At 67.4% G+C, this 19,185-nt stretch overlaps 3 protein-coding genes across 4 annotated transcripts; 2 read left to right on the forward strand and 1 right to left on the reverse strand.

Annotated features, from left to right (window-relative positions):
* The first annotated feature begins 568 nt into the window (after nt 1-568).
* On the forward strand, nt 569-3,782 carry TEKTIP1 (tektin bundle interacting protein 1). Its single transcript, XM_004595943.2, has 4 exons — nt 569-706; nt 3,016-3,254; nt 3,342-3,467; nt 3,594-3,782. The coding sequence occupies exons 1-4, from the start codon at nt 624-626 to the stop codon at nt 3,770-3,772; spliced, it is 627 nt and encodes a 208-aa protein (XP_004596000.2). The 5' UTR covers nt 569-623; the 3' UTR covers nt 3,773-3,782.
* A 351-nt stretch (nt 3,783-4,133) lies between these two features.
* Nucleotides 4,134-10,376, reverse strand: MFSD12 (major facilitator superfamily domain containing 12). The gene is made up of 10 exons (XM_058657966.1): nt 9,995-10,376; nt 8,257-8,467; nt 7,338-7,479; nt 7,071-7,253; nt 6,837-6,929; nt 6,112-6,204; nt 5,568-5,738; nt 5,194-5,288; nt 4,371-4,501; nt 4,134-4,217 (listed from the first exon to the last, which is right to left on the reverse strand). The coding sequence occupies exons 1-10, from the start codon at nt 10,293-10,295 to the stop codon at nt 4,195-4,197; spliced, it is 1,443 nt and encodes a 480-aa protein (XP_058513949.1). The 5' UTR covers nt 10,296-10,376; the 3' UTR covers nt 4,134-4,194.
* A 4,137-nt stretch (nt 10,377-14,513) lies between these two features.
* HMG20B (high mobility group 20B) lies at nt 14,514-18,877 on the forward strand. 2 transcript variants are annotated; one of them, XM_058657992.1, is made up of 10 exons: nt 14,514-14,820; nt 15,069-15,113; nt 15,877-15,976; nt 16,260-16,463; nt 16,688-16,808; nt 17,456-17,505; nt 17,687-17,759; nt 17,890-18,105; nt 18,275-18,407; nt 18,505-18,877. In XM_058657992.1, exons 1-10 carry the CDS (start codon nt 14,711-14,713, stop codon nt 18,515-18,517), a joined length of 1,065 nt encoding a protein of 354 aa, XP_058513975.1. In that variant the 5' UTR covers nt 14,514-14,710; the 3' UTR covers nt 18,518-18,877. The 2 variants fall into 2 exon arrangements, with proteins under 2 accessions (XP_058513975.1, XP_058513976.1); XM_058657993.1 differs by having other exon boundaries at nt 14,732-14,807.
* The last annotated feature ends 308 nt before the right edge of the window (nt 18,878-19,185 follow it).

The raw sequence follows: 19,185 nt of genomic DNA on the forward strand, positions 1-19,185 counted from the left end.
GGTGTAGGGGGCAAAAGCAAGTGGGGAGGGGCCGGACCCCGGGGACCCTGGAGCAGAGGAGGGGGGCCAGGCCCTTCCTCCAGGCGAGGTGGGGACCAGGGTCACGGGCAGGAGAGCAGTGAAGGATGGGCAGGGTGCGAGGGGGCTCAGGACCCCCGGCCCGAGCAGGCAGGTGGGCGGGAGGAGGCTGGCCCGTTTTGTTTACATATCTGTGGTGAAATACACTGATCCAACACGCCTTCCGGAGGTGCGTGCCTGCCGTGTGTGCGTGCCTGCCGTGTGTGCTGCGCCGTCCCCTGGGTGTGTGTGTGTGTGTGTGTGTGTGTGTGTGTGTGTGTGTGCTATGCCATCCCCACCCAGGCGTGTGTGTGTCCCCATCCACCCCAGCCTGGCCCCACTCCAGGATGGCTCCCTGTCCATGGGGACACATCAGTGGCTCCCCATCCCGGCTCCCACAGGAGCCACAGACCCCAGCCGTGGCCGTGCTCTGGAAGCCACACGAGGACACGGTGGGGAAGCGGGCAAGGGCGGGGCTGGCGTTGCCAGGACACCTGGTGGCCTTTGTCGCGTCAGCAGTGGCCCCGGGGAGCTCTGGGACAGAGCTCCGGGCACCTGAGGCAGACATGCAGACCCCCTGGTGGCCGGCTGCCCGGCCCTACGTCCCCTTGGGGACTTTGGAAGTGAGCTTCCCGGCCCCCCTGTACAGGTGAGCCGCTCCCTGGGCCATGTCACCGTGGACTGGAGGGCCTTCCTGCTCATCTCCAAAACCAATCCCAGGCACCCACTGGCTGGGGTTCTGAGAATTGAGCCCAATGGTGCCTGTTTGAGCCACAGCAAAACACCTCGCAGCTGTGACAAATGGGTGCAAACCTTTCCCTTGCCTTCCAAGACACCAGCTCGGGGGACCCACCCACGCCCGAGCACAGCATGCCTACCACCCACGCAAGGGATCCAGAGGGAGCCCCGGCCATGGTGGCCGTCTGGGGAGTGACCCAGCCAAGGGAGCCGGCACTCATTCCCAGATGTGAGAGCAGCTGTGACCTGGGCAGGGCGGCCCAGGCAGACCCCCAGCCTTCTCTGCTTTAAGCCTTCCATCTGCCGGTCACACAGCCTGGGCCTGGCCACGGTAGGAGAGCGCGCCATCCAGGTCTCCCATGTGGGTACAGGGACCCCAAGCACTGGATCATCACTGCTGCCTCCCAGGCCAAGAGCGGGGAAGTAGAACAGCTGGGACTTGGACCAGTGCCCCTGTGGGATGCTGGCAACATCACAGGTGGCTTAAGCCACTATACCATGGCACTGACCCCAAACATCACGAACAGGAGACCAAGTGTGTGGGGTCCTTTGACAGGTGCCCAGATTGCTGGGCACTGGGGCCCAAGGCCTGCTGACCCTCCCCAGGCAAGGGTGTGTGATGGGTTGCCCCTCCCTGCCGGGTACTCCCCCAGTCTTTTATTGTTAAATATCTTCCATCTGATGACAGCAATGGTCAGTGCTGTGCCGATCCGAAGCCGGGAACCAGGAACCCCTCTTCGGGTCTCCCACACGGGTGCAGGGTCCCAAAAGTTTGGGCTGTCCTCGGCTGCTTTCCCAGGACGCAAGCAGGGAGCTGGGTGGGAAGTGGAGCTACCGGGATTAGAACCGGCATCCGATGCGTTCAAGGCGAGGACTTTAACCCCTGGGCTATGGGACCATCCCACCCACCCCCAGTTTGTTTGAGGCCTAAGTTGCTCTAGGGCTTTTTTTTCTTATTACAAAGATACACAGATGGTAGGGGAGACAGAGGAGGATCTTCTGTCCGATGGTTCACTCCCCAAGTGACTGCACCAATCCGAACCCAGGAACCAGGAACCCCTCTTCGGGTCTCCCACACGGGTGCAGGGTCCCAAAAGTTCGGGCTGTCCTCGGCTGCTTTCCCAGGACGCGGGTAGGGAGCTGGGTGGGAAGTGGAGCTGCCGGGATTAGAACCGGCATCTGGTGCATTCAAGGCGAGGACTTTAACCCCTGGGCTATGGAACCATCCCACCCACCCCCAGTTTGTTTGAGGGCTAAGTTGCTCTAGGATTTTTTTCTTAAAGTTTTTTTTTTTAATTACAAAGATACACAGATGGTAGGAGAGACAGAGAGGAAGATCTGTCCAATGGTTCACTCCCCAAGTGACTGCACCAATCCGAACCCAGGAACCAGGAACCCTGCTTCGGGTCTCCCACACGGGTGCAGGGTCCCAAAAGTTCGGGCTGTCCTCGGCTGCTTTCCCAGGACGCAGGCAGGGAGCTGGGTGGGAAGTGGAGCTGCCGGGATTAGAACCGGTATCTGGTGCATTCAGGGCGAGGACTTTAACCGCTGGGCTATGGAACCATCCCACCCACCCCCAGTTTGTTTGAGGGCTAAGTTGCTCTAGGTTTTTTTTCTTAAATTTTTTTAATTACAAAGATACACAGATGGTAGGAGAAACAGAGAGGAAGATCTTCTGTCCGATGGTTCACTCCCCAAGTGACCGCACCAATCCGAACCCAGGAACCAAGAACCCCGCTTCGGGTCTCCCACATGGGTGCAGGGTCCCAAAAGTTTGGGGCCGTCCTCGGCTGCTTTCCCAGGATGCAAGCAGGGAGCTGGGTGGGAAGTGGAGCTGCCGGGATTAGAACCGGCATCTGGTGCGTTCAAGGCGAGGACTTTAGCCACTACGCCATGGTACTGCCCCATCCACCCCCAGTTTGTTTCAGGGGTAAGTTGCTCTAGGTTTTCTAGTGGCCTCATCAGTTCTTGGCTTTTCTAGAGGCCCAGGAGACTTCTGCCCCTTGGCTCCGGTTGTCCGCCCACCAAGGCCAGAAGTCCCCCTCCCCCGTGCCCTCCCTCCTGGGGGGACTGGCCGAGCCTCCCTCGGAGCCCACTTCCTGCTGGCCAGAGGGCCTGTCTGAAGGAAGCATGAAGGAGCCCAAGCCTTGGGGAGGCTGGGTGCGGGCTGAGGTCGCCTTGCCGAGCTGGCCGCAGGCTCAGTCCTTTGCCGTCCCTCAGCGATGACTACCTGTCCCTGGAGGGGCCCCGCTGGTCGCCAGCCATCCAGCAAGCCACGCGCTGGAAGTCCACGCCCATGGGGAGGGATGCGGCCGGCCAGCTGTGCTACACGGGCCTGACGAACCGCGGGCCCCACGAGGCCTGGCACATCCTGGCCGGGCTCCCGGAGAGCCCCTACCGTGAGGCCTACCACCGCTGGCATGAATGCTTTGGGCACCGGCAACGAAGCCTGCCCGCAGGTGAGTGTGGCCCTCCCTGCCGTGGGTACACCCGGCCCCATGCCACAGGGGCGAGTTTGACCTGCCCCCTGCCCCCCGTGCCCGCAGCCTACACACAACACCTGCGGGAGACAGCCTGGCACGACCCCATCGTCCCTCCCCAGTACGAGAGCACCAGCACCCGGTGGGGCAGCACGCTGTGGAAAGACAGGCCCTCACGGGGCAAGGAGTACGGTGAGGCTGGGCGTGCATGCGTGCAGGGGCTAGAGGGCACGGGGTCGGGATGGGAGTGGGGCCAGGGCCACACGGGGTCGGGCTGGGAGAAGAGGCAGCCGTGCGCTGATAGCTCCTTGGCCTCAGTCATCAGCAGGAGCCGATTCGGGGCGGAGCCTCTGTGGCGGGCACCAGACTACGTGCCACACCTGTCGGCGCCCCAGCGGCCACCCTACACAACGCAGAGCTTCCGCCACTGGGCCCTGGGACAGAGCCCCTCTACTGGCCAGCGGGCCCTGCCCACCTACATGCCCACTTTCTCATAAAAGTCCTGTTGCCAAGCTGTCCCCGGAGCCCTGCGCCACCCCGGGGGTGGGGCTGATGGTCAGGACAAATCACCAGGGCGCAGAAGCCCAGCACGCCTGCCCGCCCTGTCCATCCCCCAGGCACACAGGAGCCAGGCCCAGTTGGCACCAGCCAACAGTTCTTTATTCACACAGCAGGGTCCTCAGAGGACTGGCTAGCCCCCAGCCATGCTCACGGCCACGTCCAGCTTTGCTGGGTCTCCTGGTGGGCCCAGTGGCCAGGGCCAACCTCAGGGGGACTCTCACTCCTGAGAGAGGGGTGCCAACACACACAGACCCCTGCAGGCAGCCTTGTGCAGACACCCTCACGATCCGGGGCAGTCCTGTGCCAGCGTGGGCACGGGAACACAGCTCTGGGGCCTCACAGCCATGGCAGCGAGGGCTCAGGGTCGCTCCTCCAGGTCCCCTGCAAGCCCCGCCAGATGGGCTGTGAGGGGTGTGGGAGGGCCGGACCCCCGCCCTCCCCATGGGTGGGTCTGCCACTCCGGGATCCCCTCCCTCCCCATGGGGGGGCTCCCACCCATGGACCCCCGCCCTCCCCATGGGGCCTGCCACTCACGGTGTCGCAGATGGATGGGCCACAGCATCAGGCTGCACAGGGCCAGGGCGGCCACGACACCCACGCCGCCGGTCACGGCCACCATCACCCAGTGGTAGAAGCCCACACAGGCCTTACAGCACAGCTCAGAGCTGGAGGGGGACGGGAGGGCACTGGGTGGACATGCCCTGACCGCAGCCCAAAGCAGGGCCTGCAGGTCCCACGGCCAGCCAGCAGGAGGCCCAGTACCCGCATGCCACAGCCTGGCCACCACCCAGTCTGAACGCAGATCCCAGACCCCGCTCCGCCTGCCCCCCAGGGTATGCTCAGCAACCTTCTCCCACAGGCCACCCCACACACACAAAACTCCCCACACATAAACGGGACACCTCCCAACATGGGGCACCCCACACACGGGTCATCCCACACAGTCACCCCACACACGGGCTACCCCACACATGGTCATCCAACACACGGGTCACCCCCCCCACAAAACACCCCACACAAATGGGACACCCCCTCAACATGGGCCACCCCACACACGGGTCACCCCACATGTGGATCACCCCACATACGGGTCACCCAACACACAGGTCACCCCACACACACGAAACACCCCACAGGTGGATCACCCCACACACGTTTCACCCCACACATGGGACACCCCACACACGGGACACCCCACACATGGGCCACATAACACAAGGGTCACCCCATACATGGGACACCCCATACATGGGACACCCCACACAGTCACCCCACACATGGGCCACATAACACAAGGGTCACCCCACACACGGGTCACCCCACACATACTTGGGGACCCGCTGGCCCAGGCACTCACGGACAGGGGTGCAGGCTCTGGACGGCCATGACCGCCAGCCCGTTGGCCACCTTGTCCGAGAAGCTCATAGCGCCATACACAAAGGCTCCGCTGCGCTGGGGGAGCCGGACGGGGGGCGCAGGGGTCAGTGCCCGTCCACAGGGCCCGCACCTCACACTCCGCTGTGCACACCCTGAACCCCTCCGTCCATGCGCACCCCACACCCCGCCGCCCATGCACACCCCGCTGTCCATGCACACCCCTCCGTCCACACCCCGCACCCCTCCGTCCACACCCCGCACCCCTCCGTGCACACCCTGAACCCCTCCCTCCATGCACACCCCTCCGTCCACACCCCGCACCCCGCCGTGCACACCCCGCACTCGCCGCCCTACCGTGTGCGGCCCGATGAGGTCCGCCGTCATGGCCAGCGAGGTGACGAGGATGGTGGCGCAGCCGGCGCCCAGCAGCACGGCCCCCGCGTACACGGCCGCGCCCATGGCGCCCACCAGGGCCGCCCAGGCCGCGAACGCCAGGACCACCAGCAGGCCTGAGAAGTAGGTGAGCTGCGGGGCGCATGCGCGGGTCAGGGCAGGCCACGCCCACTCGAACCCGCCCCATGATGGCCCCGCCCGCCGAGGCACAGTCCTGTGGAGACCACGCCCACTCAGACCAGCCCGTTGAAGCCCCGCCCACCGAGGGCCTAGTCCGATCGGAGGCCACGCCCACCAGGGGGGCTCTGTCCCTCCGCAAGCCCCGCCCGTCCAAGGCCCCGTCCCGAGAAGCCCCGCCCACCTACGGTCACTTCCCTCGACAGGCCGGGACATCCAGGCTCCGCCCCTCGGCAGCCCCACCCAGTTAAGGGTCGCCCGTCCATAAGCCACGCCCCCTGGTAAGCCACGCCCCCGCAAGGCTGCTCGCTGGCCCCGCCCCACTCACGTTCCGGCCGAGGCACCTGTTGACCGGCTTCATGAGGAAGGACGCGAAGAAGCCGCTGAGGTACATGATAAGGGGGATGGTGGCGATGAACCTCTACGGGGGTGTGGGGGAGCTCCAGGAGCGGCTCCGGGGGCGGGGGCGCCCCAAGACCACCCGGGGACACCCCAAGACCACCCGGGAACACACCCCAAGACCACCCGGGGACACCCCAAGACCATTCGGGGGCATCCCAAGACCACCCGGGGACACCCCAAGACCATTCGGGGGCATCCCAAGACCACCCAGGCACACACTCCAAGATCCCCCGGGGACACACTCCAAGATCCCCAGGGGGCACCCCAAGACCACCCGGGGACACCCCAAGACCACCCGGTGACACCCCAAGACTACCCAGGGGCACCTCAAGACCACCCGGGGACACACTCCAAGATCCCCCAGGGGCACCTCAAGACCACCCGGGGACACTCCAAGATCCCCTGGGGGCACCTCAAGACCACCCGGTGACACCCCAAGACTACCCGGGGGCATCTCAAGACCACCCCGGGACATACTCCAAGATCCCCCGGGGGCACCTCAAGACCACCCGGGGACACACTCCAAGATCCCCCGGGGGCACCCCAAGACCACCCGGGGACACTCCAAGATCCCCCGGGGGCACCTCAAGACCACCCGGGGATGCCCCAAGATCCCCCGGGGACACCCCAACACCACTCGGGGACACGCACCTTGGGCAGGTGGAGAGAGTAGGTGAGGTACATGGCCATGTAGGCCTGGGACAGGTTCACGATGAGTCTGGTGCTCATGTACAGCACGCCCACCTGTGGGGACAGCCCCGGGGTCCTCGTGTCCTCCCGGGCAGCCCCCTGCCCACCCCCTGCGTCCCGCCCGGGCAGCCCCCTGCCCACCCCCCTGCCCACCGTGCAGCAGGGCCCTGGCTGCCAGCTGGCCGGGCAGCACACCTGGTAGAAGGCCGGCTCCCGCAGCCAGTGCTTCCAGAGCAGCAGTGAGGGCCGGGCCTGTGGGGCCAGCAGGGGACTCTGCTCATCCGGCGCCTGCACGCTGAGCCCACGGCGCTCACGGGTGCCCAGGTGAAACAGCAGGGAAAAGACGGCGCCCACGCCCACCACCAGCAGGGACAGGTTCTACGGGCAGGCAGAGGTGGTCAGCAGCAGCGGCTCCTGCCGCCCCTCACCCCCACCCCACCCTCTGTGGGGACCCCAGCTCACCCGGAACACGGGCACGTCCTGCGGGCCCAGCTGGTCGCCCACACCCACGTCCGGCGTGGGCCCTGGGCCCTTGCCCTGCAGGTGCAGCAGGAGCCAGGCGGCCCCAAACACGGCGATATTGGCCACCACGGTGAAGGCGTATCTGGTGGGGGGGGTGCCGGGCACCCTCAGCATCTGGCCTGGATACCCCAAGGCCACAGGTGCCCGCTCTGCCACCATCCCTCGGGCAACTGTGGAGCCTTGTCTCGTGTTCCCCAGCCTGCAGTATATGAACCCTGTGCCCCCCACGCCCCCCGTGAGCTGCAACAGCCTCTGGGGACCCAGGGCTGGGCACTACCCCAAAGCCCCGAACCTGAGATGCGGCAGACAGGGTCCCCTCTCAGAGCCCACCCAGGGAGGCTGGGGGCGGGTCTGCCTCTCCACCCCCGGGGAGCCCTGCCCTTAGCACCTGAGCTGGGAGCAGGGGGCAGACTCCACACTGCCCTGCCCCACGTGGGGACCCACACGGAGCTCCCCGCTTCTGCCCAGCCCGGCCCAGCCCTGGGGATGAAGCAGAAGCTGGAAGGTCTCTGCTTTTCAAATCAGTTGCTTATGAAAATGCTCATGGTACCAGAGACAACCTCCCTCAAGGCAGGTGGCTGGCAGAGCCCCCCACAGTCCCCGGGCCAGGGTGAGGGAGGCCATGTCCTGTCCAGGGCCCGGCGTGGGGCGTGGGCAGCAGGACCTGCCATCCTGGCCAGGAGCGGGTCCCCCTGCCACTCCAGCCGGGGCTCTGCACAGCCGCCCCAGGACTTAGGGCACCCCCAGCCTCCATCGCCCCTGGGGCTTAGCGGCCCCCTGACCACCAAGGTCCCCCGGGCTTAGGGGACCCCTGACTTCCGTGGCCACCCCGCCCCCGGCCTCCACGGCCCACGGGTACCTGAGGGCCGTCAGCTCCACCTTCTCGTGGTCACTTGTGACTAGCTCGGGGATGAGGCTGAGGTGGGCGATCTGCGTGGCGGCCCAGCCGAATTGGAAGACCACAATGAAGGGGCCATAGTAGAGTAGGGCCGCCCACTCGGGCGTGGCCGTCCCGCAGCCCAGGCAGGGGCTGAAAATGAAGGGGAAGGAGAGGAGGACGCAGATGGTGCCTGGAGGGAGATGGGGGCGGGGGAGTGCAGAAAGGGGACAGTGAGCCAGGGCGCCGGGGCCAGGCTCTGGGCCAGGGAGTCCTGTCACCCCACAGTTGCCTCCCCAGCCCGGCTGTCCACATGGCAACTTCCCCTTCCACGTCTGAAGGCCCGAAAGTGTGACACCATCATCCCCATTTTATAGATGAGCTATTTGAGGCCTGGGGAGAGCTGGGGGGTCCCCCTTTCTCTCCCTGTCTGGAACAGGTGTTGCGGCGAACCCTGGGCTGGTCCCTGCTTGTCAGCTGTACCCACTGGCTCCATCCAGCCACAGGCCCTGACACTGCAGGCCAGGAATTAGGTAATGAAACCACAGAGACCATGGCTCATTCCGCGGAAACTGGGGAATTTGAGGGGGGCACCCCCCCGGGCCGGGGCAGCTCTGAACTGTGGACTCAGCGCCTCTGCGGCGCCCAGGCCAGTTAACCATTGCCGGACAGGCCACACCGTGGGCCCTCAGGCCAATCCCCAGCCACTCAGGGCCTCAACTTCCAGAGCCCGGAGGAAGCTCCGGGCGCAGGGGCAGCCTGGGGGTCTGGCGGCTGAGTGTCACATCCCAGCTCCCTGCCACTCACAGCGGAGACTCAGATGGCGCTGCCGCTCCTGGTGCCCCGCGGACTCAGCCAGGGCAAGAAGGGGGCCAGGCTGGCACAGGCCCCTCTCCTGTGCTCCGGCCCAGCCCACAGACTTGGGGTGGGGGAAATAGAGAAGTAGGCACCCTGCCAAGGTGGCCGCCCTGCAGCCTTCCGGGGTCGCGGCTGGGTCCTCCCCTCTGCCCCTCCTGGAAGTCAAGCCTGGAATTTCCACGAGTGGGCCGTGCTGGCTTGGCCACAGCACTGCCTGGCCTGTGGCCCACACAGGAGCCGGGGCAGACACAGGACCGGCCGTGGAGGAGGGGAGGCCTGGGCAGACACGCCCCACAACCTTATCAGGGTGCACCACCAGGCAGGAGGAGGGTTCCCCACCCTGGAAGTCAGCTGGCCAGCTGGGAGGCACAGCAGCGCTGACACCCCAGCCCATGCCACGGGAGCCAGCAGGTCAGGTGGGGGCAGAACGGGGCTGACACCCCAGCCCATGCCACGGGAGCCAGCAGGTCAGGTGGGGGCAGAATGGGGCTCAGACATCTCCCACCCTGGAAGCCAGCGGGTCAGGTGTGGGGAGAGCAAGGCCTCCACACCCTCCAGTCCCACGCCCCATGTACCAGTCTGGACCAGAGACTGGGTGCGGTGTGGGCAGAGTCCTGACCCTGCGCGCTTGGAGATGGGACAGGAAGGGCAGATGGCCAGCACAGGCTGGACCGCGCAGGCTGACAGGTCCACCCCGGGGAGGGCTCGGGGTTTACCGTGGAGGCTGGGCCTGTCGCATGGAGGGAGCTCCCGACGGGGAAGGGGGGTTGGCTCACGGGTCAGGCAGGGGATGCTGGGCAGCGGGGACAGCCACACGGACACACAGGGACAGGAGCGGCCGGCCCGGGGCGGGGGCGCTTACCGACCAGATGCCAGGCCTTGCGCGGGCCGTAGCGGACGCAGCGTCCGGCGGCGCGGTCGGCCTCGTAGCCCACGAGCGGCGTGCACAGCCCGTCGGCCACCTGGCCCAGCAGCAGCAGGAGGCCGGCGCCGCGCGAGCTGTAGGCGCGCACGGAGTGCAGGTAGAGCAGCAGGTAGGTGAACCACATGGACGCGCACAGGTCGTTCAGGAAGTGACCCACGGCGTAGCTGAGCCGGGCGGCCAGAGTCAGCGGCCTCGGAGTGCCCCCCGTGCCGGCCGGCAGCGGCGGCCCCGGGCCCATGGCGGGCAGCGCCCCGCGATCCGCCCCGTGCGCCCCGCGCTCCGAGGTGGCCTCTACGCCCGCCGCGCCCACCGGGAAATTCAGGCCGCGCAGGGGAGCGGCGGGCGTCTCCGCCAATCGGGCCCCCGCGCCGGGGCTCGGAGCCAATGGGCAGTGCGCAGGGCGTGGACGCGCGGCTGGGCGGGTCCTAGAGCCGGGCGGGCAGCAGGCGGGGAGGGGGTGCGCGCCCTGGGGTCCCCCACCATCACCCCCAGCGTGGATGGGGGGACGCGCGCCTGGGCGGGCAGCAGCCGGGGAGGGAGTGCGCGCCCTGGGGTCCCCCCCCACTGTAGCCCCCAGCCGGGATGGGGGACGCTCGCCTGGGTGGGCACCAGCCGGGGAGGGGTTGCGCACCCTCGGGTGCCTTGGGGTCCCCCACCGTCACCCCCAGCCAGGATCGGGGGTCCTTCGGGTTCCAGTTCCCGGACCCGCTAGGGGGAGAGATGTGTGGTCGAAGCAGGGACGTGTTTCCTGGAGGTGTGGGGGACTCGTGGTCCTGGGCCACCTCGGGGTAGCGGGGACGGGACTTCGTAGCCCGGGGGAGACCCCACACGGAGTGCGTGCGTTCCTCCTAATTAGTGACTCATTAGGAGTAATAACGGGATAATCGCACCCTCATAGCCGTCCCCGCAGGCCCACGTGGCGGCTGAGTCAGGTGAGCGCCCCTTGGCCTCCTCCGCCCACGTCGCCATCACCAGATGCGGTTTCAGTTTCTGCACCGGGTGGGCGCCCCCCCCGAACCTCCTCAAGGCTTGGAAACTTGGGGCTGGCATCCTGAACGCCAGGCCCTGGGGTGCCATCGGCCTGCCACCCCTTCCTGGGCGAGTCCCTTCCACCGAGCCTCAGTCTGCCAGGCTGTAGGATGGGTTCTGGGGTGTGTTAGGATCCCAGCTGTTCCACTTCCCATCAGGCTCCCTGCTAAGATGCCTGGACCCCCACTTCCACGGGGCAGCCCAGAAGGAGTTCCTAGCTCCCACTGGCCCAGCTCTGGGCAGTGGACCAGCTGACCCCTGAACCGCCTGCGGTGGGGGGACAACCCCATGCCTGGGAGGCAGGATCTCCATCCGGGTCCCCTACAGTGGGTGGCCAGGACCCCGGGGCACTTGGGCCATCACTGCTGCTTCCCAGGGTGCCCTTCAACAGGAAGCCGGGTACAGGAGCCCATCCCAGGGTCTCAGGTGGCGGGGGGCAGGGGGACACCCCAGGCTCTCAGATGGCCAGCCGGGGGCAGGGGGACACCCCAGGCTCTTGGATGGCAGGGGGCAGAGCAGGACAGGGGGACACCCCAGGCTCTTGGATGGCCAGCCGGGGGCAGGGGGACACTTCCGGGGCACCTACCTGCCTGCAGCGTGTTGGATCCCCTTGAAGGGGGCTAACATGTTTGCTAAGATCAATTGATTTGAAAGACTAGAGCAGCTGGCACCAGGAGCTGCCAGGTCACAGCTCCTGCCAGGTCACGGCTCCTCCTCAGCTGTGCCAGGGGGAAAGGGCTGGGGGGAGACTCTGGGTGCTTGCCATCCCCCACAACCTGCCTCCTCTAAACCCTCACCACCACCTCGTACCTCCCACTCCCCCAAAACAGCACACCTTCAACCTGTCTGCTCCGTCTGTCCAGTGACTGGGCAGGACAGCTCGAGGCAGGCTAACCACAGCCACCAGCCGGTTCTTCCCCGGCCCGGAGTGGCCCACAAGGCACGGGCCTCAGGCACAGGCCAGGCTGGGCAGGCAGATGAGAGATAGGGCGCCCAACCCCAGTGGGGCGATAAGAGCTATGCGGTTTCGTCCCTTCATTTCTCAGAGGGCATTGCAAGGTGCCCTGAAGGCCACCAGGCCCTCGAGTCCCAGGATGGCCAGTGTGCGTTCCCCAGCGGAAGGAGACGGGACCTGCAGGGCAGGAGCCTGGGGGCCCACGGCAATGGCTCAAATGGCTGATCCTCCCCTTACAAGTGCCAGGACCCCACAGGGCTGCTGGTTCATGTCCTGGCAGCCCCGCTTCCCATCCAGCTCCCTGCCTGTGGCCTGGGAAAGCAGTGGAGGTCGGCCCAAAGCCTTGGGACCCTGCACCCGCACGGGAGAACTGGAAGAAGCTCCTGGCTCCTGGCTTTGGATCGGCTCAGCTCTGGCCATTGGGGCCACTTGGGGAGTGAATGAGCAGATAGAAGATCTTTCTCTCTGTCTCCTTTCTGAAAATCTGACTTTCTAAGAAAAATAAATCTTTAAAACAGATTTTCAAAGAGAAGCTGGTTAGGCAGGGCGTGGATGGGGTGGGCGGGGCCTGGGTCTAGGCCAGCTTGCCACCCTAGCCGGGCTACCGCTCACCGCTCAGCTGACAACGGACCTGCCGCCAGGAGGGGGGGGGCGACCGCCAGGGATCCGGCCGGCAGCCTTTGATGTCCCCGCAGTGTCCCAGCTGCCTCGGACATGGACGCCGAGCTGGCCGCGTCCTGCCTCGCGTGGCTGGAGATCGGATGTCCCAGTGGGCGCCGTGCAGCCCCAGGGCTGGCTTGTGGAGGGAAGGTGGGGTGCCCCCCACTCCGGCTGGCTTTGATGGGCGTGTCAGCTCCCCGGAAGCCTCCTCAGATCTGAGGGAGACCAAGCCAGCTGGCGTCACAGCTAGGTGGCCCACCAGGAAGCCACAATGCTCTATTTCATTCCCACTTCCCTGGGCTGCTGAGGGCTGGGGGAGATGGAGTGGCTTAGCTGGGCCCAGCGAGTCCCCAACGGCCACTGGACTCGGGGAGGGGGAGAGTTGGGGTGGCTGTAGGTCATCAGGAAGTTTCTGGAAGGAACGGGGAATGGCCTGTGGCGAAGACTCCAGCACACAGTCCCTCGTGGGGAGCCCCGGGTACAGCCTTCCACCTCTGCCTGGCCCTGCGCCCTCGAGGGGAGCCCCGACAGAATCCCCCCCACCTATGTTCGGCCCTGCGCCCTCGTGGGGAGCCCTGGACACGGCCCCCCGCCTCTGCCTGGCCCTGCGCCCTCGTGGGGAGCCCTGGACACAGCCCCCAGCCTCTGCCCAGCCCTGTGCCCTTGTGCGCCCTTGTGGGGAGCCCTGCACCCCTGTTGGGAGCTCTGGATGCGGCCTCCTGCCTTTGCCAGACCATTGTGGGTCTTCGGGGAGTGACCCACACTTGTTAGGGGAGTGCTGGGCGCCCATCCTCAGACCTAATTAGGAAGCAGGGACAGTGGACGGCAGACGGGTGAGGTCATGGGGCGGCTGCAGCATGACTGGCGCCCTCACGAGGGACACTGGGTCACTGACTGGGCGGGGACAGCATGAGCGCCCACAGGCTTGGCTGGAGGTGACGGGCCACGGCCAGCGGCTCCCTGCTTGTGCACACCCAGGGAAGCAACATCGCTGGCCGCACACCCACCAGGCCTTCGTGTGCCAGCAAGGCGCGCGGTTTATGTGTGTGTGACCCTGTGTGTGTGTGTAGGGGACCCTGCGTGTGTATATAGGGGACTGTGTGTGTGTGAGACCCTGTGTGTAGGGGACCCTGTGTGTGACCCTGTGTGTGTGTGTGTGTGTAGGGGACCCTGTGTGTGTGACCCTGTGTGTGTGTGTGTAGGGGACCCTGTGTGTGTGTGTGTGACCCTGTGTGTGTGTGTGTGTAGGGGACCCTGTGTGTGTGACCCTGTGTGTGTGTGTGTAGGGGACCCTGTGTGTGTGTGTAGGAGACCCCGTGTGTGTGTGTGTGTGTGTGTGTATGTGCAGAGGACCCTGTGTGTCCCTCTGTGTGTGTGTCCCTCTGTGTGTGTGGCGTCAGTTTCTATGGCAACACCAGCCTGGCCATCACTTCCCCAAACCCCCTGCCCTGCTGAGGCTGCCCCACCGAGCTGCCCTCGCCCTGGCCAGGAGACCCGGGGTCGGAGGGCAGCTCCCCCCTGCTGAGAGCTGACGGGACAGACCACGCACACAAGCCGCGGGACGGGCCAGCACCCCGAGCCCCGGGTGTCTCCCGGAGGCCCTGCCCGGCGGGTCCAGGACCCCCGTGACCCCGCCGTGGTGTGGCCGTCAGGGCGGGAGGCGGCGGGGCGGCTGCAGCCGGGAACACACGCAGTGGGAAGCTCGCCCCTAGTTCTGCCTCCCAGGACTGCTGTCCGCGGGGTCACCTGCAGGCGGCGCTCTGCATCCCGAGCAGGGCGCGCGCTGGCCCTTTAAGAGGCCCCGCTGAGGGCCTGGGCCCGCCCCCTCTTCCGCCCCGAGCGCCGCCGATTGGCCCCGAGCGCGGCCGAGCGCAGCCGAACTTGACGCACCGCCCGCAGCCTCCTCGGTCCGCCTCCCCGACGCGACGCTCCGGCCGCTTCAGCCAATCGCGGCTCGTCGCGCCGACCCGTATCTGCATGACCACGCCCAGGAGGCGGCGCCGCAGCCAATGGGAGCTCCAGGACAGCTGCGGGAGGCGGGGCGGGCAGGGCGCGCTTGGTTGGAGCGGAGCGGCCCGTGGAAGGTCCGGGAAAGTTTGTGTGGAGGTGAAAACTCGGGGTGCGCGGGGGGCGGGGGACCCCGAGACCCGGAGGGACGGCCCGGAAACACAGGGGGGACCCCGAGATCCGGGGGGACGGCCCGGGAACACATGGGGGTCCCGGAGACCCGGGGGGACGGCCGGAAACCAAGGGGGGACCCCGAGACCCGGGGGGACGGCCCTGGACTCAGGCTCGACACCCCGAATCCCGGCGGGTGACCCCGAACCCCACTGGGCGCCCGGGGCCCTCACGCCGTCTGCCTTGCAGGTCCAGCCGAGCGGCCATGTCCCAGGGCCCCAGGCAGGCCGCCCCGTGAGTGACCTCCTGCCTGCGACCCTGACCTGCGACCCCCGCTGACCCCGCGCCCCCTGACCCCATGTCTACTAACCTCGTCTCCCCCTGACCCCTTGTCCTCCACTGACCCCGTATCGCACTGACCCCACGTCCCCTGACCTCATGTCCACTGACCCCATGTCCCCTGCTGACCCACATCACATTGACCCCACGTCCCCTGACCCCGTTTCTTGCTGACCCCACATCCCCTGCTGACCCCATGTCACGTGACCACATGTCCGCTGCTGACCCCATGTCCCAGACCCCTTGTCCCCTGATCCCGTGTCCTCCACTGACCCAACATCCCCGCTGACCCCTTTCCCCACTGACCCCATGTCCCTGATCCTGCGTCCACTGACCCCGTGTTCCTGACCCCGGGTCCTTGTCCCGTGTCCCTGACCCTGTGTCCCCTGACCCTGCATTGGTCCCTGACCCTGCATTGACTGACCTCATGTCCCCTGACCCGGTGTCCCTGACCCCTGTGTCCCTTACCCCATGTCCCTGACCCCTATCCCCTGACCCTGCGTCCTGTTGACCCTGTGTCCTCCTGACTCCCTGTCCCTGACCCCGTGTCCCTGACCCCTGTCCCCTGACCCCGTGTCCCTGACCCCTGTCCCCTGACCCTGCGTCCTGTTGACCCTGTGTCCTCCTGACTCCCTGTCCCTGACCCCGTGTCCCTGACCCCTGTCCCCTGACCCCATGTCCCTGACCCCTGTCCCCGACCCCGCGTCCCCCACACCAGGCCCGCGAGCAGCAGGGCTCCGGGCCCCCACGGCTACGTGGTTCCGGTCAAGCAGGAACGCGACCCTCGGCCGGGAGAGAAGGGGCCTGCAGAGGAGGAGGTGAGCCCCGCCCCCGGAGGCCACGCCCCGAGAGGCCACGCCCCACGAGGCCACGCCCTGGGAGCTCTGCCCTCAGGGCGGCCACACCCCCGGGAGACCCCACCCAAGAGGCCGCGCCCCCAGGGAGCCCACACCCCAAGAGGCCACCCCGGGAGGCCATGCCCCTCGGGGCCCAAGCATCGCCCCTCGCTGTCCATGCCCTGGTCACGCCCTCCCCCGCTGACCACGCCCTCCCTCCCGCTGGCCCCGCCCTCCCCGCTGGCCCCACCCTGGCCCCGCCCAGCCCGTCAAGAAGCGCGGCTGGCCCAAGGGCAAGAAGCGGAAGAAGGTGCTGCCCAACGGGCCCAAGGCGCCGGTCACCGGCTATGTGCGCTTCCTCAACGAGCGGCGGGAGCAGATCCGCACGCGCCACCCCGACCTGCCCTTCCCCGAGATCACCAAGATGCTGGGCGCCGAGTGGAGCAAGCTGCAGCCTGCCGAGAAGCAGGTGGGCGCGGGGGCGGAGGGGGCGCGGGGAGACCCCGGGGAACCCCTCGGTGCAGGGAGGGCCTGGGGGTGTGGGAAGCCCCTCGGTGGGTGCACGGAGGACCTAGGGCGCAGGGAGACCCTGAGGAGGGGTGCGGGGAACCCCTCGGTGGGTGCCGGGAGGGCCTCGGTGGGCACAGGGAGGCCTGGGGTCGTCCTCACCCCAGCGCCCCCGCCCGCCCCCAGCGGTACCTGGATGAGGCGGAGCGTGAGAAGCAGCAGTACATGAAGGAGCTGCGCGCCTACCAGCAGTCAGAGGCCTACAAGGTGTGCGCCGAGCGACTGCAGGAGAAGAAGATCAAGAGAGGTTGGCAGGGGTGCAGGAGGCGGGGCAGTGGGTGCATGGGATAGAGCTGTGGGGTGCAGGGGCAGGGCTGTGGGGTGCAGGGGTGGGGTAGTGGGGTGCAGGGGCAGGGCTGTGGGGTGCAGGGGCGGGGCTGTGGGGTGCAGGGGTGGGGCTGGGGTGTAGGAATGGGGCTGGGGTGCAGGTGAGGGGCTGTGGGGTGCAGGGGCAGGGCTGTGGGGTGCAGGGGCGGGGCTGTGGGGTGCAGGGGTGAGGCTGGGGTGCAGGGGTGGGGCTGGGGTGCAGGAATGGGGCTGGGGTGCAGGGGAGGGGCTGTGGGGTGCAGGGATGGAGCTGTGGGGTGCAGGGGTAGGGCTGTGGGGTGCAGGGGTGGGGCTGTGGATGCAGGGGCGGGGCTGTGGATGCAGGGGCGGGGCTGTGGGGTGCAGGGGTGGGGCTGTGGGTGCAGGGGTGGGGCAGTGGGATGCAGGGGCAGGGCTGTGGGGTGCAGGGGCGGCGCTGTGGGTGCAGGGGTGGGGCTGGGGTGCAGGGGTGCAGGGGTGGGGCTGTGGGGTACAGGGATGGGGCAGTGGGTGCAGGGGCGGAGCTGTGGCCTGCAGGGGTGGAGCTGTGGGGTTCAGGGGGCTGACCCTCCCCTCCCCGTCCCCCAGAGGACTCGGGCTCCCCTGGCCTCCTCAGCGCGGTGCTCAATGGACACAAGGTGAGCACCCCGACCAGGAGAGCCTCCCAGAACTGTTTGGAAGCTTCCAGGCCTCCAGTGGCCAGGGCAGCCTGGGGGCTGGGGGGCTCCCTGCACCCCAGGACACTGACCCTGGCCTGGGGAACGGTGGTGTCGGGGTGGGGGCTGTGCCCCACAACATGGCCCCGTTCCTCCGTCCCAGCCCGGGGACTGCGATGGGCTGTCTGCGTTCGACGTGCCCATCTTTACGGAGGAGTTTCTGGACCAAAACAAAGGTGGGCGTCCAGGGGTGGGTGGGCATCCAGGGGAGGGTGATGGGCGCCCAGAGGTGGGTGGGCATCCCCTTGCATGGGCGTTCAGGCACCCGGCCTGGGCTGTGGGGTGAGCGGGCCTGACTCCCTGCAGCACGCGAGGCGGAGCTGCGGCGCCTGCGCAAAATGAACGTGGCCTTCGAGGAGCAGAACGCGGTGCTGCAGCGGCACACGCAGAGCATGAGCAGCGCGCGGGAGCGCCTGGAGCAGGAGCTGGCGCTGGAGGAGCGGCGCACGCTGGCACTGCAGCAGCAACTGCAGGCCGTGCGCCAGGCGCTCACCGCCAGCTTCGCTGCGCTGCCCGTGCCCGGTGCGTTGGGGCGGGGGCAGCTCGGAGCCGGTCCATGTCCCTCCTGGGGGCTCGTCCCTGCCCTGCCCTGCCGGGAGCCCCTTGCCCTGCTCGGGTGGCCCATCCCCTCCCCAGCGACCCTACCTCCCTGGCCTGGCTAACCCTCTGACCCGGTCCCTGACACCCACAGGCACGGGCGAGACGCCCACGCTGGGCACACTTGACCTGTACATGGCGCGGCTGCACGGTGCCATTGAGCGTGACCCCACGCGCCATGAGGCCCTCATTGCCCGCATCAAAGAGATCCTGGCTCAGGTGGCCAGGTGGGTACCTCGTGGGTCCCTGGGGTCTGTGGGGGCCGCGAGCTGGGAGGCACGGGGGTGTGTGTGGGGAGTTCACACGCCCTGCCGTCTCCTGCAGCGAGCACCTGTGAAGGGGAACCTGGGGCAGCCCCTTCCCACAGCCGCCCACGGAGCAGAGGCTGCAGTCCGCTGTGGGGGTCCGCTACAGGGACCAGGCCCCATCCTGCACCTTGGGGCTCCAGCCGCCCCCCCCCCAGACTAAGCTCCCCCCAGGCACCGGTTCCTGGGTCACCTGACGGGGCAGGGTGTGGAGGGGGCACACGGGTGCCCACCCCCAGGCGGGGACAGGGGCTCGCTCTGGCTGCGCCTCCCTGGCACCTGGAGGACCCCGCCTTCCTCACCATGGGGTGCCCACTGGGAGTGGGGGTGCTGGTGCTGACGGGGCGACGGGCTCCACCCACTGCGTAATAAAGCTGTGGACAATTACTTCATGGTTGTGTCTGTTTCTGTGGGTGTGCCTAGGGCCCCCACACCTCTGCCCCCAACTCTGAGGTGTGAGATTGCGAACTCGCCCTGGGAACGTGGAAGACAGCGCCCCGCTTCCCCACTGCATCCGTGTCCCCATCCCAGCCCCGCAACCCTGGGGCCGCGCTCAGGTGCCCCATGCCAGGGCCCTTCTCAGCACGGCCCACCATCTTCTCAGGACACCCACCATCTTGTGTCGCCCCACAGAGCAGCCCACCCCTCTGGCCGGGTGGTCCCGTGCTGTGTCCCCTCCCGGCCGGGCAGTCCCCTGCCG

Source organism: Ochotona princeps, chromosome 33 (assembly GCF_030435755.1).
Source record: "Ochotona princeps isolate mOchPri1 chromosome 33, mOchPri1.hap1, whole genome shotgun sequence".
NCBI classification, from domain to species: domain Eukaryota; kingdom Metazoa; phylum Chordata; class Mammalia; order Lagomorpha; family Ochotonidae; genus Ochotona; species Ochotona princeps.